Raw genomic sequence first — 24370 nt, forward strand, 5'->3', positions numbered from 1 at the left:
ATATACATATATATATTATTATTATTTTTTTTAATTATTATTATATTTTTGTGTGTGTGTGCAAGCACTAAACTGTGGCCTTTTCTTAGAATAACATTTATTTGTTTTTCAGAATTGATGGTAATACAGAACAGAAGGTATAAACACATTGTATTTTAGCTTACCAAGTAATACAGCTCCTGTGCGTTCTAGAAGCTACAGTTGTTTTCCTTTTTTGTTTTCTGCTTTTTAATCAGTGGGGAGCGAGATTGCACGGCACATATAAAATATCTCCCTATGTATAAATCCTTGGAAGTTTAATTGCTGGTAGAACAGTTGTATGCCATCTAACACAGAGAACAGCTGACCTTTTCTAGGTTAGTGAAAATGAAAACTGCCAGATTACATAGGCCAAGTGTAGCATTCTTCCTGTCGTTTCTATGGTGATTGATCTGATAAATGATAAAGTAATTGAGTGCAGGACAATGTCCTATTAAGCTTCTTGCTGCTTTACAACAATAACCAAAACAAGCTAGTAAAATGTTTTGCTCTGCCATTATAAGTGTTATGTTTGTTATGTTTGTTATGTTTTATAGCAGAATTTTTATTATAAAAAATATTTACACATTTTTAAAAATGTTTAGATATCTTAATATTTGTTTCAGGGCGTGTTTTAGGACTCATTAATGACAATGCTGCTACAAAGCGAACTCTGACATGCAAGTATAGATATATGACCCTGGATGCAGACTGTCATTGATTTGTACAGGTGGGCTGTATGCAACATCTGTGGCTCCCAGGCATAGAGATGCATCTGTTTTTTATAGTGAACGTACCTCTGTGCCAATGTGAATGAGCTCTGACATCAGTCTGAGACCCTTCTGAGATTATTCCAAATTCAATGCGAGTTCATTTGACCTGCTGTTTTCCTGCTTCTGATCTGCATCTAAGCTGCTTTAAGCTGCTTTTGCATTCCCATGAACGTGTATATAGAAAAAACTATTTTTGACACAAACAAAATCCCATAAACATTCACCTTTATTCTATATATAAAACCTTTCTGATAATAACAAAGCCAATGAGAAGACAGATAATACATTTGCATATATAGCCTTTCGTGGTTTGTTTTTGTGTCTTTACCTTCTGTTGGAAGCATCTAGGGGTCTATTTTTAAAGCATTTAACATGGCATTCAGCCAAAAATCATTGAAAATTCACCAGGCAACATTCACCTCATCTATAAAGCTCAGTTCAATGTACATTTACCCAACATATGCCTTATGAAAAATACATTCTCTAACATTCAACAACATCTGTTCTTACATGGAAGGTGCTTACTGTAACATTTGTCCTATTTGTATAAGAGTGAATTTTACCTTCCCTGCACATTCACTAAACACATTTAACAATACAGTTTACCAGTTTGTAAGATTGAAACAGTAGGAAGGATTTCCATTCAATTACTCATTACCATTGGACAATTTCCCCTAGTTGTCCATTACATTGGACAACTCATTATCATTGGACAACTCTAAGAGGGTTATTCACACAGCTGCCAAAGGCAGCTGTGTGAATAACCGACCCGAAGTGAGCCGAACGCTGTTCGGCTATTCACTTCAGGCTTGCACGGCTGATTTCAGCCCTACACCAACTGAAATCAGCCGTACATCGGCTTGCTTCGACTGGGTACCTCTGTGGTACAGAGCAGAATAGAAAACCAGTTAAAAAATTAGAAAAAAATAGAAAACGATTGGGCAGAGCTAGCAGCGACAGCTAGCTCTGCCCAACTGTTTTCTATTGGCCGGGACCAGCTGTCATTACAATGAGAGCTTGGCGGATCCGGCGGTGATATCAAAGCCGGCTCCACTCAGCTCTCATTGTCAGTAGCCTACACTCACAGGCAGCCACACAGCAGACCTCAGGAGCCAGAGGAAGTGGAAAGGAGCTGCTGCTGTCAAGATGAATCCGACATCTGAGGCTGAGGGAGCGAAAGAACCGGCTCCGCAGAGTTCTTATCATAATGACAGATCAGCGTCCCTGGGTTACCTGGTAACCAGAAAACTCTGATCTGTCATTGCAAGTGGCCGGGGCCAGCCGTGAGATGACGGCTGTCTCCGTCCAGTTGTCAGTAGCAGGCTTTCGGCTGGTCAATGGCCGGCCGTTTGGCCCGCATTCGGCTTTAACCTCAGCTCAGTCGAGCAGAAGCATATGCCTTTGGCTCGACCAACTTTGGGAGCTGTACGGGCTATAGTGAATAGCCCGTACATCAGCCTTTCAGTTCTACTGAACTGAAGGGCTCCCGTAACCGAAGCTAGCCGAAGGATCAGCTGAAGCTACAGCTGGATCCTTCGGCAGCTTTGTGAATAACCCTCTAAATTTTTGGATTTTCTTTAATCTTTATTCCGGAGACAATAGTCACTAATACCAATTAAAGGGTGAATCTTACCACTGGGGAAACAGTGTTAAAAAACTTGAAAAAGGGTTCCCCACTCTATCCTAGATGTTTTGCCTAGAGATACACTTTAAAAACATGGTGCTGCTGCTGCAGTGTAAATCAACAGTTCGGTTTTGGTGTTTTCTGTTTAAATCCCTGATACTGTATTAGAAACAGAGTCGTCCCCAGGCAGTATGTCACCCAGTGCGGCTGCTGGGTGTCACCCTCTGGGATGTCATCACACGTGCGGCGAATGTTATTAAGCATGTGCACAACATTACTATGCATGTGCATGATGTCATGCACACTTAACAGAGGGAGAAGAAGAGAGGAGTTCATCCAGCCGGAATAAGGTATGCAGGCGGGTCCCCTTCTCTCTTGTGCAGCTGTCAGGCTTTTGGTCCATGATTGAGTGCCCAACATTACAGAGGGGGTGACTGCAAAATGACTGTCAGTCGTTTTGGTGTCACCTCCTCTGATGGCGTCATCCGGTGCAGGCCACACACCCCACACCCCCTTATGATGCCACTAATCAGAACGCTACATAGGAAGCCTCCATCCTTGCCTGTCAATTGAATTCTCATATAATAAAAACACAATAACAAATCCTGCAGACACCACAACCTGTTATTACCTTTGCTGTTAAACAATTCCTTTCTATGTGCCTCTCAGAATCTAAATTTTTAATGTTTGACTAAGAATCTGGCTTAATTAGTCACAGTCAATTGACACCCATAATGTAAAGTAACACCACTGGTAACCAAACTACTTTTAAAGAGTGTTTACTGGCTCATACAGTTAACAAAAGGGATCTTCTGCTGTTTGCTCTCAGGCAGCTTTCATATACATTTAACATGGCTGACAGGTTCGTTGTAACATAGGGTAGAATTTAGGCCACATTTTTTCTCTTTAGTTGTGGATAGAGTAAGGAAGGGTTATAGAGTGTCTCAGCTTTTTTGCCATCTTTGTCCCATTGGACGGATTTCCCTTTACTTCCTGTCCGATAGCCACAAAAGTAAGTGACAGGAAATTCCTCCAAAGTGAGGGAAACACCTGGTGGTCAGCAGGGGGACCAGAGCTAATATCCCTATTGGAAGATTTCCCATCTATTGCTGTTGTAATGACAGCCCAAATTTGGGATTTTCTTCAGTCACCGGGATAAATTGAGAAGGTGACTCCTGGTGACGGTGACACAGATAGCAGTAAAAACCTGACAGGTGTTCTAATAGTTTGATCTCTAAATAATAGAGATCAAACTATTAGATTACATACTAGTGTGGAGGCAGGCGGTGCACAGGTGTCACAGATACTACTTCAGTATATCACTCCCCCTCTTCTCCATGACTTTTACAGTACAGAAGAAGTGATGGAGAATAAGGGGAGAGATATACTGAATGAAGGTGTCACAGCACAGTACCTGCAGGCTGCAGCTCTCCCGGTTCTCTGTCATCTGGGTTGGATCCTGATTGCCGCCAGGGAGCACCTCACATCATCTGGACTGGACATCGGGACCCCCCTCAGTCACCTCACGGCCACATCTCCCTTGTCACGCTGTGCTGCTGACAGGCTGCTTGCTGGGTAATGCAGTCCTCTGGTCGGCAGCAGCTCTCCGGCTCCTAAGTCCCATGAAGATCGCCGCGGGCAGCGTGAGAGAGCTGCCAGCGGGCAGGGCCAGATCTAATGATAATTAATTATCATCAGGCGGGCCAGAGATAATTCCATCGCAGGCCGGTTCTGGCCCGCGGACCTTGAGTTTGACACGTATGACATACAGCCTTGTCAAATAAAAATACAGAACTATCTGCAGTGGCAACAATAAAGCAAAGAGTGTTTTTGGCAGTAGCCATTTTGCTGACCAAGCTCAAACGGAATATGTGTCCATCACTATGACCCTCTTCTGCCAGTCCCCTAAGCCCTTTTATCAAACAACCAAACCTTTGCCCTATTCCAGTACCCCTTCAGTTATCTGAACATTTCTTAGTCATTTCCTATGCTATTTAAAATCTCCATGGATACAGATTATTATCGTGTTACAAATGACTCAGAACGGTGATCACAACTGACAACTGTAATCAACTGTAATGAACATCCAACAATTCTGCATAAACCATCGAAAGAACATTTAACCTCTGCTCTTTTATTAATATTTAGCCATTTTCCACCTTAAAGCTGAACTAGAGCCACTAATTCAAGTGTCTCCCAGAACAGTTACTTTCAAAGCATGCCTCTGGTAAAACTGTCAATGTTGCCAGTCTGCTTATTTTAGCTCTCATCCATACTTTCAAGCCCTGAAATGGCTCGTGTTATAGCTGATCACACATGCAGTATCACAGCAACTGCAATCCAAATAGAGGATAAGATGGCACCTTTCTTGGCTGTAAAGGACGGGAGGGCATAGTTACATTTCAAACAACTATTCCACATATGTTCAGAGCCCTGACAACTGACCCCCAAGGCCTTGGACAATTTGAGTCATATAGATGAAGTTGATACAGAAATATTGCAAAGTTCTTGTATTTGGCTTGCCTAGTATAAGTTGTCTACTAATGATAATATACCACTGTATATCAAGGATAACAGAGTATTTTCTATAAACTATTTATAAAATAGCTAAAGTTTGTAATATACTATTAGGAGGCCTGACTGAGAAGTAAAAAATACAGAAAATGTCTATAATGTTTTGCATTAATAACTAATTGCACTCATTTATTGCACAAAGCTCAGTAGGCCTGGGGAAAAAAACCCACTACTCATAATTATCAGATGTAAAAGACCACACATTACAGACTGGATTGTAATGGTTACAGAAACCTTTTATTAACAAAAATAGAAGAGAGAATGTGATACCAATAACCTGAAACGCAGCTGTGATAAAAGCAATATGAAGACCAATATGATAACCTCTCTTTCTGAAAATACTACTTGCTTTATTCTCATTCTGATGTTTTGACATGAGTCACTGACCTGGAACAAGTATAACCCTGAAAGGGGACATTATTAAACTGGAGCAGATAAAATCTGGAGCAGCTGTGCATGGCAAACAATCAGCATCTCTCCGTCATTTTAAAACCTTAACTGAACAAACTGACGAGAGAAGCTGATTGGTTGCCTTGGGCAACTGCTCCAAATTTTGTCTGCTCCAGTTTTGATAAATTCCCCCCTAAAGATTTTCCTTTTTTTCTTTGTTCTGTGATTCAAAACAATTAACGGTAGAAATTGTCCAAGCAACTAGCATTTTCCAGAGGCCAACCTATATGTTCCTCTCATGATAAGTGTGTTTCAGTAACATACAGTACATAATAACAACATAGATAAAGTCTTTGCAGGCATATACAGTAGCATAAGAAACTAGCCTGGGTCTACCCATCAATACCACAGGCTCCCAGCCCCACCACACCACCTCAAGAACATTGACAAAACACTACCACAAATAGAAAGGTATACAAAATAAATAAATTAACAACCTATTAAAATGTGACTCCATACCTTAATAGGCTACCCAGTGCCACCACACCTTAACTTAGCGTATTGCCTTTAATGACCATACAACACTATCAAACTGCCTCAATCAACAAAATGAAAAACAAAAAAACTCACTGATTTGATTAGAAAAACTATTAGAAACTATTAACAAAACTAAACTGGAAAGTTGGGAATGTTTGCCAGACACTGCCTAGTCTCTAACATATGGAATTCCCTATACTAACCTGCTGGCCCAAGAAACTCCTCCATATCCTGCTACCTCCAATCGCTTACATTCCCTTCATACTACATCCAATGCTGTAACCTCAAATGGTTATATACTCCATGAAGGCCTTAAGGTGCCCATACACCTTATGATTATTGTACAAAACTTTTCGTCCGATGATCGGACCGTCGTACGGCGGCCCCATCATGCCCTGATTATCGCAAGGTTCAATCAGCGGCAGTTAATAGAAAACACCTGGATGAATTGCGGTAATCGACCGCACGTATTTTCATTGCGCAAGAGCAGTGTTAATCGTACAACTTTTGACGTACGGAAACACCACCAACCTTGCGCAAATCATATGATCGACCAAGGTTTTCTAACCTGCTGGTAAGTCAAAAGCCGATCGATTGTACAGTATTTCCGGTTGTGCACTGCCCATCAACCTTAAGAATATCGGACGAAAACGCGATTGCATACAAAAATCGGCCGATAATCGTAAGGTGTATGGGCACCTTAACACCTATGTCCACAGCTGCTGTCCCAGGCCTAATTATTCTTTCAGAGAGTGAGTCCTAGACTGAGCTGATTACAACACTGACCAGATTACATAATGCATACCCTCAACCTCATATATCCCCTCATACCTGTTAAAAAAGCTAATATGGTGGATGCAACTGGATTATTTTAGGAAAGATCTTCCAAGACATTCAATTATCTATGTATAGTTATTGGAAAGTTGTTACTTTTCTTTTGAAACAAAATGCATTTCCAGAACTGGAAGAGAACTGAAATGCTTTAATGAGCTGGAAGTCAATAGAAATGCAACTTGCTGAGCGTGCACTTATTTATTCACACAGACTAATGCAAACTTGTCAAGTTGTCAAAAGTCTCACTGTTTTACTTCCCCGACTGCTAATTACAACTTAGCTGTTATGTAACAATACTAGAGAACATTGTGCTAACTCCTCAGAACTCAAGAACAGGGAACACATATTGGAACGCTTAGTAATGATATGCCATCTTTCAGTTGAACAGAAATCTCTGTCGATCATATATTTAATGGAAGATATTGCTTCTTTTTCTGTAACCGATGCCCTTGTATTTCAGGCTAGTTGTTTGATTGTACCCGATCATACTAATGAAAAATCATATTTTATTTTTCATTAACTTTCATTTTTAATTTCAGATAATAGAGGAAACAATCAGACAGGCTGGAGCTTGCCTTTTTTTAAATTTGGTTGTAGGATACCTGGTATTTCAATTAATATTTTTAATGTGAGGTTTTACATTCATATAACCACCCAACTCAGCGCTACAGACCTACAATTCCCCCCACATATAGTACAATGTGCTATATTGTTGCAGCCTTCAATTCAATATACCCAAAATATACAACACAATATAATAATAAGAAAGACGCTGCGGACAGAAACCATGCATTACATAAAATAAACACCACTGTGAAAGTGCATGTGACAAGGTGTATAATTAATGAAGATTAATACATCCTATATTAGTTCTAAAACTTCTCCAAACAGTTAAACCTCTCCACCATGAATCAAAGTGCTCCAGTGCTCAAACACCTCTCCCCAGCAGACTAGGCCTCAACAAACAACAATGCCTCTCTTTTTACAGATTGGCATATAGCACTTAAGATGCCCATGCACCTAACGATTATCGCACGCTTTTCGTTTGTGATTTCGTACGAAAATCACGACAGATTTTGTGCAATTGTTGTAAGGTGTATGGGCACCTTTACTGCAGGCACAATGTGCCTTGCGATCCCGTGCGGGCGATCGCATTGTGGACGGAGGGTGTGGCTACGGTGCCTCTTCATCCTCTTGAAGCAGAGGCAGGGTATAGTAAACAAACTAATTAATGGGTGAATCATTCATTCATTAGTTCTAGTTAAAGCAAGCTGCAGCAGTAGAAAATAAAAAAGTGTCCGGATTTTTACTATTTCACCCCTCTCCTTTATAGTATATGTCAGCTTCATTCTTTCTCTGAGCTGTATTTTAACCCCTTCACATATCCTACACATCTGTACAATAACCTCTTCATCTCCACCTTCCCACTGTACATGACATGTACATTAACCCCATTGACCCCTTCACCTCCACCTCCCTGTGTGTACGACCTGTAAATTTAATGTACCTGGTTCACCATATCCAAGTTCCTTGTTTTAACCCCCTCAATACCAGCATGTTTGTTCAATTCCAAAAAATTGCATCAAAAATCAGATCACCTTGGGGTGTCTACTTGGGTTAATTTTTTTTTGGGGGGGGGGATATGTCCAAACATTTTTATTTGCTATGTTTTATAACAATAAGGAAAACAAAATTAAAGACATAAGAAATGATAATTCATTTGGGCACAGTGTTGCATGACAGAGTAATTCTCAGTCAAACTGTCACAGCACTGAAAACGGGAAAAAGGCCTAGTAATGAAAGGAGGTTAACATGCTGGTCTTGAAGTGGTTAATAACCACTTTTTAATTTTTTATTTCGATAAAAAACTGATGTTCTGATTGCCTATCACATTTCTCAAGGCCTTAAAAAGCCCCCCAGATTGTTTATTTTAGATTACAGCATGGTGTATACACTTAAGCCAACATAATGCAGGTGTCGGAACAGCTTGCAGATTTTAGCGGTCAGGAGTTAGTGCTTCCTTATGATGGCGGTCCGTAGTGAGTGCCCCTTTGAATGTTGGTGGTCAATGGTGTGTGCTCCCTTAAATGTTGCACATCAGTAATTGTAAGATCGGAGGGCCATAAACTGGGATGATGACACAGCAAAATCTTTTCTCCTGACAGGGATTCCTGAAGATATCCTGATGCTTCTAACCCCATAAGCCTCAGGGGAACTCAGACATTATACTCTAATGATACAGAGGTTTCACACGGACTTACATAATAATGCTTATCTAATTGCCCATTAGAGAACATAATACAATGCAATAGCATATGATTAAAGCCTAACTTCTGCTAAAACTTTATTTGTTATTTTTTAAGGAATGGCCATACTTGTTATTGGGTTTTAAATGCAATCTGTGTCCCTGTTAAAGATGATTTATTCACTCATCAATTGGGCAGGATGTAAGTATGTTCTAACGCTTTCTAGGTTTTCCCAATAAAAATATGTTACTGCTGTGTCTGCCTTTTATTAGAACATTTCCCCTCACTTCCTGTTCCTGTCTGACACTCTTCAAATATACAGAACATACAGAGAACTCTCCCAAATGGGCACACAGTTGGCATTTAAAATTTGACTCTATATCCTTATTACATTATCGACAGCTAAGAAAAAGTGTCTGCTAAAAATGTTATAAGCCAAATTACTTTTAAACCAAACTCCCCTTTTATGAAATTTCCAGCAGAGTATACACATTTTTTAGTGCCAAATCTATCTCTCCCTTGGAGTTCACATTAGCTTTAATTATACAATAAAATTAAACAATTAAAGGGACAGCCACTGATGACTGTTGATAAAGAGGTGGGAAAAAACAATACATGGAAATAGGACACTGATAAACATCATGTATAATGCCTTAGTGCATGTTAGACAGGCGCATTCAAACAAAAGTACAGCAAAGCATATACTGTGGATTTTTATATATATTTTAAGCACATCTGTATCTCTATTTAAAAAAAAAATAAAACACATAACAATACTTATTGAAACCATGCAAAGGCATTTACAAATGGATCCATTTGAACAATCATAACTGCATAATAAAACAAGAGACACATGTAAAAATGCACACAGTAACACACATTATAAATATGTGTTCTATTTATTACTTATCAGTGATTTATTTGTTTTTTCTTTTTTAATTTTATGTCTGCTGATCAGGCTGTGGTTCACTGGTTGCCACATACTGAGTTGGTTCCTTTATGTGCCTCATCACAGATTGAAAATCCACGACATTCTGTGACCATGTGGTCTGTTTTAGCTTTCTGGATCTGCCTGCTGCAAACTTATATTTGGAAAGGCAAAGTAATGGTCTAATTTGATTGCTCAGGGGACTACTCTCTATAGTATGTTAAAACCACCTCAAAAGGTTTTTTTTCTGTGTTTCCACTTGGTGTAGCCAACAAATCTATAAACTTTAGTATAACTCTGTTAGGTAAAAAATATGGAAAACATTTTTGAAAATGGGGTAGTGTATATATTTATATTGTCTAATTCTAGCTATATATGCAGCACATGCTTGATGTGCAATGACTGAGTCAGCATGGGAAGTTTAATTATAAAAATATATTAGTAAATTATAACAAATTCTACATTTAATCAGTATCATGCTTACCTGTAGAGCAGTCTGCTCCGGTCCACTGTGGCTCACAGCTGCAGATACCACTGTCCATCAGGAATGTCCCATGACCTGAGCACTGCTCCTGACACAAGGCCAAGGCATTCTCACAGTTTACACCTCCCCAGCCTGCAGTGCAGTGGCATTCCCCATGTACACACACTCCGTGGTCAGAACATGTTGGATCCAGGCAATTCTCTATATCATGGAAAAAGACATTTGTTCAAATACAATACTAGGAATATTATTAACTACTTTTTAGATTTTAATCCTATTACTAAATTCCACTTTTCAACACATTTGATATAGTTAGGCATAGCAGCAAAAAAAAAAAAAAAAACCTTTACAGAATAATAATTACAAGCAATTACCTTCAGGTTCAAGCCAACCATAAGTTTGACCTGAATCCAGATTAGTCACAGTTTGGTGAAGAGGCAAACTAAATTGCCAGATTTGGCCTCCCGTCTGATTCTCCAATAACGTAGAAGTAATTTCCTTATTAGAGGTAGCACTACCATATTTGGCCAATGACATCACCCAAACTCCAAAGTGCTGTTTTGACATTCCAGCAGAGCCTAGGGGAACTGTCATTTGTGATAAAACTATCAGCAGGAAAGGATGGTCATGGTAAAGGTCGTCATGTCACAGTTCATCAGGGCATTCATTAACCATAATTAACGTGGGGTCTACATCACTGGACAACATGGTTGTTGTTGCATTCACATTATGGGACATTAGGAAGGTGAATGCTCACTTGATGGGGGCTTCAATAATCCATACCAGATTCTATCCAGTCATTCAGAACAAAAACAAAAAACTGTGGGGTCCTCCCCAAATCTATACTGGACCCTTATTCAGGCATGTAGCCTGGCTTGGCAGGTAAAAGAGGGGTTGAATGTGACTGGGTGTGTGATTTTATTTACTATATAACTTTTTTGTGAATACATAACAGGGGGTACCCGCCTGGAAGGAAGTCTCATCCTCTAAGAATAATAAAGCTTTTTTAATAAAAATAAATAAATTACAGCAGTATTTGCCTATTTTATGCACTCATCTTTTAGGAAGCATCTATTAGGAAGCAGATAGGTCCTGCTTGGCCTGAGCACCTATAGCCAGTAACAAGGAGCTGTAGGTTCACCTGGAGCGATACCATTTTGGAAGATTGCGCATTTGATGTGTAGGAAAGGTGCAGTGCCAAGATGTAATATTGCATTTATACTTCTACTTATGGATACTATACACTTTTTAAAGTTTCTTGTTTTTTTATTAGTAGTATACAATTCTGTAATATAAACATACTGCAAGGACATTGTGATTCCTCTTCAAACAAGATATTTGTCAATAATTTTTTACACTACCTGTACATACAGAAGATAATATAGACACAATTCCAGAACAAACCTTCTTCACATATCTCTCCTTTGTATCCTGGAACACAAATACAGATCCCCATGATACATGTGCCATGACCACCAGAGCAGGTGGGGTCAATACACTGTTCCTCTGGGACATCACATTCCGCGCCTTTCCACCCAGTCCTGCACACACAGTGTCCTTTCTCATATTCGCCATTGCCACTGCATAAAACAGGGCACGAATCTGCAAAGATCAATCAAAACACGCAAGGATGAAAAGCAAATTGTATGTATTTTGTCATGTAACTCTTAACGTAAAGGGTTTCAATTGCAGCTAAGTATTCTATTAAGCACTTGGGCAGCCATTTACATGGTGGAAATAAGAGAAATCCTCACTTCCTGGCAATGGTTGTTTGGCTTTCATGGCTGACAGAACAAAGTGGTAATTAATTATGGACCCATTGACACAAGCAGCTATAGCGTGCACAGTAATGGAATGGAAACAGGGCAATGTGCTGGTTACAATGCATCATACTGCTTACCTTTTTTGTATAACTTTATTAAAATTACAAAATAAAATGTAATTTTCCTTTTTTTATCACAGTGCATTATGATGCGGTGTAGTGTGTCACAACAGGATGTGTTGAAAAGAGTACTGCATGTTCTACTTTTTTAAACACGCACCACCGCAATGCAGTGGTGTGAACTAAACAAATAGGGCTCAAAGCAAATGGCCTTGTCTATGTGTTGGGACTGTGTTTGGCAAGGCTGCCTAGCACAACCCAATGCATTTGGTGTAAATGGGCTCAAAGAAGAAATCTGTCTGCCATATAACTCACTATTCTTTTTTTGTATAACAAATGTGGGTCTTAACGTGAGTATCTGAACAGTGCTTGGGGGTTATAGCTGTCCTAGGGGAACACACGCTGTAAATAAACCTGAATTTGTGTTCGCACACAAGGCCTTGGCTGCTGCCAGCTACCTAAGATAACACTTAACAATTAAAGTAATTAGTAAGCTATAAATTCAGAGCACATTTTATGAGCAATTAACCTAACTGATTTCCTTCTTACTATCCTGGCTGTTCTCTTGTATCCTCTGATAAACCAGTGACCTACAGAGTAATGGCAGAAAATATTCCTATGTTTACCTCAGAATTCTAGTCTCTGTTTAATGGCTCCTTTATATTAGTAAATAAATCATCACATATTGATGCTTGGATGAGGTGTATTAACCTGTGCTGTCCCTCTCTACAGTGAAAATGACTTCATTCCTCTTAAATACAGTGCCAAATGAATTGTGGTAGACCACAGAGTTATTATCCTTACAGGCAGAAAGAGCTCATGGAAGATGCTAAGTGATCAGAGGAAGTCAATAGTAAAGTACATTTTAAAATCTAAACCATAGTGTTCATTGTGAATGTCCTCTCCTGAGTCCATTTAATGAGACTCTGAGAATTCTAAAGTGACACCACTACAATGCGATATTATACGAATCTATAAAAGTCACCCTGTGCTTATTTTGTATGTAATGTGTTATGACAAAAGGCAACCGTTACTCTAAAAACAGATTTAATTTATTATTCTATTTGATGTGTTATTGTTTACTTGCACTAGTGTGTATGCAAAAAATGTTGATAATGCATTTTTGCACCTCCCCATGGAAATCTGTATAATTACCATTGATTTTAATAATCATTTACTAATGTTATCTGCATAAGATGTATACATTAATAATCAGGTGTAACTATCTATCATACATCATATTGAGGAGGCGCAGGTTCATGTGAGGCATATAAGCTCATAGTTTTATGAGCACAACTATATATGTTGATGATTTTATATTTACTATGTAATTTTAACAACAAATATATACAATAAAATATCTTTTTTTTTAAATACAATTTTAAAGTCAGTTTTTTTCTGCTTTCATACCTGATTGGCTAGGGTCCGGTGAGGTGGGTATAGGCGGCTCCCCAGGGAAGGAAAATTCCAGTCTCGGTGGGATCCGCAGGGTGAAGACAGGTTCCTGCCCTCCCGCCCTGTTTGCGATATGTGCCTTGTTGACTTTGCATTATGTTCTCATTTCTACCTCTGTGCCCTCTTTGTCCTTTTTCTATCTATTTTTATGTTTCTTGTCACAATTTACTAAGAATTACAGGCCTACAATGTAAAACAACATATTTGCTTGAAAAACAATGTACCGCTTTTGGTACCTAAAATCCTGAATAATCATACCGCCAGGGAGGTTAACAAAGGGGTTAATATCTGAGTTGAGTGTTCTGGGTATTGGACCACTAGGAGCCATATACAATGCCCTTGTCATGTGTTAACATTTCAGACAGATATAAAACACACACATTAATGCAGCTCTGTGTTCATTAGTATATCAGCAATTGTTTCTAATGCAGACAGTGTAAGTACTTGAATTTGGCTTGGTACCAACCCCTTGCAGTCCATGCAAAGCAGAGCACAGGTGAAGCAAGGTGACGCAGAAGCAGCACAAGGAGTCAATCAATTGTGCTACGATATAGAGCATGCTGATAGGAGGAGACAGAAAGATGAGTTCATCAGTCTGCTGCTTCTCCTTTCACTATCCAGTCACAGGGTTGGGGTGGGCAAAAGGACTGTAAGAGTTACTGAACTGCTGCAGACAAATAACAGGTCTTCTTCCCTAATAGATCTGTGTGGTAGAGCTGAGCACACCTCAGAACTGGATAAAAAGAAATACAAATCCTTTAGCAGGTATAAAAATTCCCAGTTATGTATTTTATCTGCGTGTTTAGCTGTTTGCCTAGAGTATGGCTATAATTAACTGCTTGAAGACCAGGTGTTTAGACCCCCTTCCTGGCTAGGCCATTTTTCAGCGCTGTGGTACTTTGACTGACGTTTATTCCGTCATGCAACGCTGTACTGAAATTAATTTTATACCATTTTTTGGGGACAGATAGAGCTTTCTTTTGGTGGTATATAATCACCACCGGGGTTTTAATTTTTACTATAATTATGAAAAAATACTGAAAATGTTATGTTAGGAAACATTTATTATTGCCCAGTTTTTTGGTAAAATATAAAAGACCGGGTCACGTCAGGTAAATAGACACCAAACATGTCAAGCTTTAAAATTGCGCGCACCCGCAAAATCACAGAAAACTACCATACCCAAAATTAGCCATAGGTGACACTTTAAAAGCTTTTACCGCTCATCAGTTTAGTGTTATCGGTGATCGATGGCCCTAGAATTATTGCTCTAGGTCCTCTTTATGGAGACATCAGGGTTCTCCAAGACACAAGAATGCGGAAGTGATGTAATATACAACACTTCCGCATTCTTGCAGAGGAGAGGGGACCGGAGGGAGCTCGTGTAACGATCTCCCTCTGATCCCCTGTGACACAGGAGCCATGCTGATCCCGGGCTCGCACCGGGCACAGCGGAGCCCGGGATCAGCGGGACAACTCTACAGCCAACGGATCGCTTGTATGTTAACAGGCATCGCTGCCTGTTTTTAAATATTGGGCATTTCCCGCTCGCGCGCGCCCAGCGGTGCGTGCGAGGGGGCGTGTCTGAACGGACGTCTAAAGACGCCCGCACAGATCTAGAGATCTAGAGAGACATACCCTTTTATTTCTGCTCATGCCATTAATGGAAATGTATAGCATTTCTAATTATTAGGTTTTATTATAAGTAAAAGAGAACAGCTTGATGTAAAAAAGTTAATAAAATCATTTTTTATGCAATCATTTTTATATAAATGATTATTTCTGTAAAACAAGTGGGCTGTCACATGGAGCATAGTAAGCATGATATGTGGCACATTATGGACACTGCCAGCCTAAATTATACTAAAGATATGCAGATAATCCTTACATGTTTAACTAAAATGCAGTTTATATGATTGGAGACTCCTATACACAATTTTCCCTATAGTAAAGATAGTTAAAGTAGTAGTAAAATCTCAAACGTTTTTCAATAATGAATTTAGATCAACCAAATATACATTGCCCAGCAAACATTTTCTGAAGCACTTATAGTCATCTTGATTTCAAACAGCTAGCTCCAGCTCTCTCAGCTCAGCTTCCTTGAACTTCCTGTCCAGTACAAGATCACAAGGAACTGAACAGTTTCCAGCAGATCTTCATCTACTAGCTTGGAGACGGGAGATGGTAGAAAAGAGGAGGGGAGAGGGGGAGGGGCAGTGACTGGCCATGCTGTGCCTGTGTGTTTGTGATTCAAACACAGCTGTATAACACACACATAGGACCCTGCAAGGGAAAGGAACCACCCTAACACAGGATATCATGGCCAGTGCTCAGGGGACCAGTTGATTTTGCAGGAAACTAAAACGTTTAAACATCAAGGAGCAGCATCCGTTCTAAGTAATTTAATCAGCATTTGAAATAGCTTAAATTCTTTTGACTTGTCACGTTAACTTAGCAAGGTGAGTGCTACTTTATTTTAGCAAATACAATTAAACTGCTCTTGCTTTGAATACCCATGTACAGGGGAATTAATAAAAACAGGATTTGTCTTTCACAGAACTGGATAATTAAAGTGCAGACAGCTCCATTATATTTACTGAGGGGCACATTTATAACAGAGAGTAGTTATCTCTAGACACCAGTGTGTTTACTCCACGCCATTGCCTGCATTCATAAAATGCAGTATGAAGCCCATCATGTCTCACAGTGTGCTCTCTGCTTAACGTTGTAGAGAAAATTCTGTGATGAAAGGACGGTCGCATGACTTTGACAGGTCACCTCACTTTGCTCTCCTGCTGACTTTTTTTCCCATTCATTTGAATGACACTTTGCTTGTTTCAGACTCCCAAAGCAAGCATAAATGTGTGTAATGCACAACTGTATAGCACATTGCTGTGCTTTATAAATATGCAGTGTTTTCACCTTTTTAAAGCAGTGGTATGACTACAGTGAAGTCTGCCACTGCTTTATAAATGGGGCTTTGATATAGGACATCCTGTACTCTTTTAGGAAAGCAGCCCATTGTATTGCACAATGCTTAAAAATATGTTAAAAAACAAATGTATGCTTAGCATTTTTCCAATCCAAGTTCACAGTGTGTCACATAGAGAGAACATGTAAATAAAGTAAGGATTAGCGATCTTTACCTCTAGAGCAGTCTGGTCCCAAAAATCCCGGAAAGCAATGACAATGCCCAGATATGCATTCTCCATTTCCATTACAGTTAGTTGAGCAATCATCCATCATTTCTGTGAGTGAACAAAATGGAATAAACTACCGTGAGTTAAAGTTTGGATTCAGCTGTAAATGTAATACACTATGAGCAACTCAATTGCAGTGGAAATTGCTGGAAATTTTGCTTTGCAGACAAAATAATCATAATGGATTTTATTCTGATCTACCAAGAACTCAAATAAGTATTTGAGTACATATACTCTTTTTTGTCGGATGAATGAAATTGTCATAGAATCAGTGACATTAAAGAAATGCAATTCAGGGTGAAGTATGTAAGAGCGAGCAAATACATTACTGGATAGTGTTCTGAACATAAGATAAATATGCATTTGCCATCGTCTGTTTCAGTTTCATACAAGTTGAAAAGGATCACTTTTATGTAGGAGTCTTGAAAAGTTTAATGTTGTCAATATATCACAGACTCAATAATTGCAATTGTTTACCGGACTTGGTCAGGTTTACAATCCTGATAAACAGCACTGGCTTTGATGAATACGGAATAAAGAGCAAGGGCACATCATTAGATTTACAGGCGGATATGACTAATTCTTCATGTATCATGTTGCACATTTATCTGAAATGATCCATAAGTAAAGCAGTTGTCTAAATCATTCTCTGAACATCATAATTATTGATGGCATGCATAAAGAGATCACTCAGAAGGAAGAGCACTTGCATTGTTTGCATAGTTAACAAAATGAATGAGAAACATACAGGTGAAACTCGAATAATTAGAATATCGTGCAAAAGTAATTGCAGTAAGTGCTGCAAAAGGGGCCCAAACCAAGTACTGAGTACATATTCATGCTTGTACTTTTCAGAGGTCCGATATTGTTCTATGTACAATCCTTGTTTTATTGATTGCATGTAATAATCTACTTTTTTGAGGTTGTGGATTTGGGGTTCTTGGGGTTTTCATGAGCTGTAAGCCATAATCATCACAATTATGACAAATCACGGCTTGAATTATCTTGCTTTGCATGTAATGAGTCTATCTCATATATTAGTTTCACCTTTTAAGTTGCATTAGTGAAATAAATGAACTTTGCACCATATTCTAATTATTCGAGTTTCACCTGTATAGCTATCAGTGGCAATGTCTTACGTTGTATTTATGAAACCTGGAGTTTAGGAAAGTGTTGGTGTTGCATATAGCATCTAATAAAATATAAGCTAGAACACACTTGAAATGAAAGTAGGCAACTGGGTTGTTCCTAAATGTAAAATATAATTTTTTTTACACGATTAGTTATAGATGTGTGGGTGCATTTAGAAATTATGCTGCCCCAGGCAAACTTGAGTCAGGGTATTCTTTAATGAGAATGTGCACAAAAAATATGTTGAACACTATTGTTGAGTTTATTCTGGCAATGCCAATTGTCTGGCTGATTTGACTCTAGCACATTCTGAGTCACTGGCCCCTGAATAAGCATGCAGTAAGTGCAGTGAGAATTCCTGATAGCAGTGGCAGCCTACTCTGTTCAGTGCACATTTTCTTTAAAATAGATGTAAACTCTAAGGCCCCCTTCATACCTTTCCATTCCTGCCAGTTAGTGCACGCACGTGATGCCACATACTAACTTGTGTTGTGTTAAAGCAGCCTATTCATTTGAATGGGCTGTCAACACACAAGAACAGGCAAAAAAAATCACACTCACGCATTTTTTATGCAAAGTAGTGTGTTACTTTCATTGCAGTGTACCGCAATGCAGTGCACTGGGGTGCCAATTAAAACATTACCACAACACATGATGACATTCACTTTGCTAAATCATTGTTTATCATGAGCATTTTGTTTTATTTCTTTTCGATAATACTTTTTTTTATTATTTCTGGTATCTCAGTCCTGCTGATCTCCTATAGCGTTTTAGCACTTCCTGCCACTCCATAATCAGCTGCATGATATTGCCTTTGGTGGCATTCCTGATGGTGATAGCAAAACATGGCATGACATGTTGTTATGGCTGCCTTTAGTTTCTACCTGCAAGTGTTTGGGTGACAATACTGGAGGGAAATTGGGCAACACAGAATTATCACCCCATAAAACACGAAGGGGCTAAACAAGGAACTTTATGGTAGAATTATCTGGTACTATTTTAAAGAAGAGCTCTATATATATGTAAAAAAAAAAACTACTTTAAGAGCAGGTCTTAAAAGCCAAAATGACCCTAGTAGTTTGATGTGCTCAAGTTAGCTGGGCAGGCATCCACATTAGTACATCAACGGCATACAAATAAATCTTTTTTTCCCCAATAATTAACCCCAATCTTTCTATGCTAGACAGAGAGAGGATCAACCGTCTGATTATAAAATCAGTGGGGAGATTGGACTAGCTGAGAATCTTTGTAGTGATCTAAAATTTAGCTGTTAGCCGCCCATTAATACGTCTGAATTTTTAAAATACATGTGTACAAGTTCTATGCATAATTTATTAAAAAAAACAGATCAAATTGTCTATTTCACATATACTATTAAAAGCCTACTCATTAACTACTGAAAATATACTGTATATGCTTAATGCTCAGTTACTTGGCCAGAGCACATGATAACGTTACATTACTGCCACCAGTTGCCTAATGTTTTTCAATAACCTGAAATAAAACCTGTTTGATTATAGCGTTTAAGACCTCCAGTCACTTATTATTTTGACCTGCCACCACAGACAATTATTTTATAATTATAATTTAATAATAAGATAGGATAGTAAGATGGTATAAGCTCAAAATCTTTGTCAGGTTTATGAGCATGACAAATATTGGCTGACACCAATTTCTTATTAGAAATTAAAAGGAATTATGCAATGAGGTCAAACATAAAGCTGCCTCTTTTTTATAATATTTTGAAATTCAGATGTGTACCCATCTTGGCCAGGTGGCTTGAACACAGTAATTGCTTTATAATATCTTCAATTTCCTTAAGCATAATTGGGCCACTTAAACATTCTATTTGCAGTGGAGACAGTAGCAAAAGTTCAGTCAAAGACCAAAATAGCTCCCTATTTCAAACAGCCAATTTTAGGTTATTGCAGACAGGTATTCAACATATTTTAAAACAATTTTTCAATCTGATTAGATTTAGTGTATATTTTACATTCAGAGACTTTCATATTGTAAATAGATAAAGTTGCTCTAGAAGACTTAACCAATCTAAAGAGCATCTTACTACGTTTTTCCCATATCTGACAAATGTTGCTACTTTTATCATAAGAATATATATATTCATGATAAGACGAGAAAAGATTCTAAATGCTTCATATAAACAACTTTTTTTTCTGAATGATCTCTCACTGGACCTCTATTGAAGTGCGCTCATTCTGGTATTCACATTGTAAAATTCTATATTGCTAGCCCCATAGTAATGTGAACTAATTAAAAACTATTCAGGTCACAGTACTCTGTAAGAGCCATGATTGGGCAAAGTAATGATGACTTTGCCCAATCATGGCTCACCTGTCAGATGCTGTACAACTGTAAACACCACTAGCTCCGCCCAATTGTTTATATTTTGCTGCCATCTGTCAAAATGCCATTCTGCAGTGGGAGTTCGTGAGCATCTCTATTTATTTTTTCTTGTTTTATTTTTTTATTTTGTCGAGTCATCGTGGACAACACTGGACGTCGTGATTGACCCTGGATTAAGTCGGTGGATCCATTTTTTGGGGTATTTTGTAAAATAAAAGACTTGTCAAAAACATATTTTTGGTTTTTTTTTTCAATTAAAGGATGCTTTCAAAAGTCTGGCCTCTTTTTTAAAACTTTAATTTAACCATTTAGTGAATGGTTAGGGGGATAAGTAACCCTTACTCATTCACAAGTGATCTCACGGCTGGCTCCGCCCAGTTTCAATGACAGATCAGGGTCCCCAGGTTACCTTGGGACGCTAAACTATCATTAAACAATGACAACTTGACGTCACGGTCGGCTCCGCCCAGTTATTATTCATTGGCCAGGACCTGCTAGAAGACTCTCGCAGGTCCCGGGCCAATAGAAAACAGGTGGGCGGAGCTAGCTGTCACTGCTAGCTCCGCCCAATTGTTTCTTTCTTTTTTAATGATCTTTATTTTTGTTTTTTGTTTTTGCAATGATCTTTATTTTTTACTTTTTTTAACTTTTTTTTTCATTGGGGTAGTTTATCAAAACTGGAGCAAATAAAATATGGAGCAGATTTGCACTGCAACCAATCAGCTTCTATCTCTCATTTCCAAATCTCAACTGAGCAAACTGAAGAGAGATTTTTGCCATGGGCAACTGTTCCAGTTTCTATCTGCTCCAGTTTTGATCAATTCCCTACATTGTGTTTTTGCATATTTTTAGTAAAAATAAAACATTGCCAATAAACAAAAGATATATTGCATTGTAAGAAATATTCAAATGTTTTTTTACATTTTACATTCTTTATTTGTATTATAGGGATAAGGATAACACTATAGCATTTTGGATGATATAACAACGGCAAAGTAACAGCTAAAAAACAATAGGCTAACTAGAAAAGTTTGCATTGGCTGCATGCAACTATAAAAGCTGAAATTGTAAGAAGTGTAAATGCCCGTTTACCCTCATGTGATGCCACATCTTATGTGGTTTGTGAGGGAGGACAATATTGTACGGAAGAGTGATAAACAGGATGGCAGTTTCACAAGAAATCCTTGCCAAGTAGATGCTGAGTGATTTCCTGTGCTCTTGTCAACATCTCATTGGAATGGTTTCTTTGATCTGGGGTAGTATCTGATAGGAATTAGAGGAGTCAGTTCCTGAATATTCCCTGCAGAATATCTGGCTAAAGTGGTCCCACAGGAGAAATTCAACTTCCTGTCTGAATGATCACAATCACACAAACAGTAAGAGCAAATCTCCCTAGTGTGAACACAGTATTTTTAGTTTTTAACCGTTTCACACTCTAATCAAAATAAAAAAAACATCTTTAGCTGAAGAACCCCTTTAAGACTTCACATGCTGCCCTAGATTTTAGGGAATTTTATTCTCAAAACCCTTTTTAGATTAAACAAAGCTTGATGTACATCCTATCTTATTGATTTGTATAGTGAGTAAATGTAGGGAGCCATATTGGCTTATTGAATGAGGCACTTCTGCTTTGCAATTTTTAAGAATGATTGAGTTTCAATGCTCCTTTTCACAATGCACATTTATGGAGTTGATTTTGCAAAGTGAATGTTCACTGAGCTTAGTAAAAATGGTGAAGCTGTGTTTACTTCAATCAGTCAATCAAGTACTAGCCAAAATCCTGTTTTTTAATTTACCCTTCACTGGACTTACTTTGCAAAGTGAGCACTTACTTTGTTAAATGAACAGTCTTTATTAAATAAACCCTTATGCATCGGCTAATTTACTGAAAACCTTGCACTCCCTATGTGACGTATCTCTACAGTTTATATCTTATCTCTACAAGAGAAGGATAAAGTAAGTGCACTGAACCACTAAGAGCTCTCTCTAGTGACTGATCTTAAAAACATTGCATTTAATACAATAACAAAAGAATGGAAGATTATATTTGTATAAATATGAAAGTCATAAAAAAATAGTTTAAATTAAACAATGTAGTAGTAATGTGAAATATGTGCTAGCTGAAAATGCACTCTACTTTCCCTAGCTATTCTCCCACTAGAGTTTTCATATCTGTTCACAGATTCCAGTTAATTCCATATTGATTTTGTCAACTGAAACTTTCAAAAAAACATAATTGCAGGGGAGACTGATTTGCTCCTTTGGTATCAGTTTATTAACCTTTTTAATCCATGTTGAATATATGCCATTTCCTCTGCTATCAAATTTTACGTACATTGAAATAAAACTATACTAAGAGGCTATATCTCAGCTGAAAATGCTACTATTCCTTACTATCATGCTGATCCAGTGGCTCCAGCACTTCCTAAGACACTGGACCTTCCTGTTCTGTAGCCGTGTGTTTCAAGAAGTAGGGAAATCAAATATGACCAGGCAATTATAATTTTCAGAAGATCAATAATGGCAACCTCCATATACTGTATGTCTTGATACAATCTTTCCTTAAGATGTAGAACATTTTTCTTTAACTAATAAACAAAAAAGATCTGCGCCAGTGACGATGCAAAAAAAGGTGAACGATGCAAAAGAGCGACTAGGCACTAAAATTATATCTGATAAAATTTATATGAAATAATGTGCCGAACTGAAGAAACAATCAATATAAAGTGAAATATACAACAATGATTATATGCTGAACTCAAACCACATAACATACACAGTGAAATAAAGTCCAAAACGAATCAAACGAAGCGGTCTAGATAATGAATCCAAACAATACGATGCAATGTGTACAAACAACATGAGCAGTACTCGGAAGCAGACTTTATAGTGTGCAGGACAACAGACTGTTTAATAATCCTTCACCTCCACGACGTGAATGCACAAATTACAAAGGAGTGCACACCTGGGTCTGTGGACCCACAGAGTAGGTCTCAAGCGCGTTTTCCCTTCTTAAGAAGGGGAGGGAGGCCCATAGTACCAAAGTAAAATAGATCCCTTGAGGTCGTAGATTTGCTCATCAGATCGAAAAGAAACAAAGCAGAAGACACATAGTGCATACCGTCCAAAAATATGACATTTATTAGATAAAAATAGGTACTCACACAATGGCAAGAAATAGGCAGCATATAAGATTCCCACAGGGGATTCCCTCAATGTATTTGAGTACAGCTAATGCAATACAGCTCCCGTCCGTTCGGCTCCACTGAAGTAATGACATCAGATGCTCCGCCTTACGTACGTTACGTCCAGCATGACTTCGTCAGGAGACCCAACAGACCCAGGTGAGCACTCGTTTGTAATTTGTGCATTCACTTGGTGGAGGTGAAAGATTATCAAACAGTCTGTTGTCCTGCACACTATAAAGTCTACTTCCGAGGACTGCTCATGTTGTTTGTACACTGTGGCATTGCGTGGCAATACCACTGTGTTCTGTGGCCTCAAAGTAACAGAGGATTCTCAGCCAGAGGGGCTGAGCGGCTCCAGGAAGCAATTGCTTGTATCAGAAAAGAGCTGGCTTTTCAGTCCTTTCCATGTCTTCTGGTTCATAGTTTGGATCCTGGAGCCAGGAGATTTCTTAGAGCTCTATGTGGGACGAAATCTCTATTCCTGGGTCCATGCTTTAGTAGTGACCAGCACCTGATTGTGCACCTGTGTACAACCCTCATGAAGAGAGTGCTGGAATGTATCAAGGGCCCCATCTGTGAGTTAGGAGAACTCCACCCAGGAGTCAGAGTGGAGGCCAGTTGTCGGGTCCCGGTCCAAGTGGCTCCGGGTCGGGTGCCGGTCCGAGGGACGTACAATGTCCCAGTACGAGCCAGTATGCGGGGACGCACGCGGTATCGCTGGGCCGCGCAGGGGGCGACGCCC

At 38.8% G+C, this 24370-nt stretch overlaps 1 protein-coding gene across 1 annotated transcript in view; it reads right to left on the reverse strand.

Annotated features, from left to right (window-relative positions):
• The window catches only part of TENM1 (teneurin transmembrane protein 1), a 431171-nt gene that overhangs the window by 240842 nt on the left and 165959 nt on the right, over positions 1-24370 (reverse strand). Inside the window, exons 8-10 of the mRNA XM_018558628.1 lie at positions 16892-16993; positions 11813-12010; positions 10409-10609 (exon numbers count right to left, since the gene is read on the reverse strand). Coding sequence (XP_018414130.1) covers positions 10409-10609; positions 11813-12010; positions 16892-16993 — 501 coding nt within the window. The remainder of the gene's footprint in view (positions 1-10408; positions 10610-11812; positions 12011-16891; positions 16994-24370) is intronic.

This window comes from Nanorana parkeri, unplaced genomic scaffold (genome assembly GCF_000935625.1).
Source record: "Nanorana parkeri isolate BGI_ZX_2015 unplaced genomic scaffold, ASM93562v1 scaffold349, whole genome shotgun sequence".
Classification (NCBI taxonomy): Eukaryota; Metazoa; Chordata; class Amphibia; order Anura; family Dicroglossidae; genus Nanorana; species Nanorana parkeri.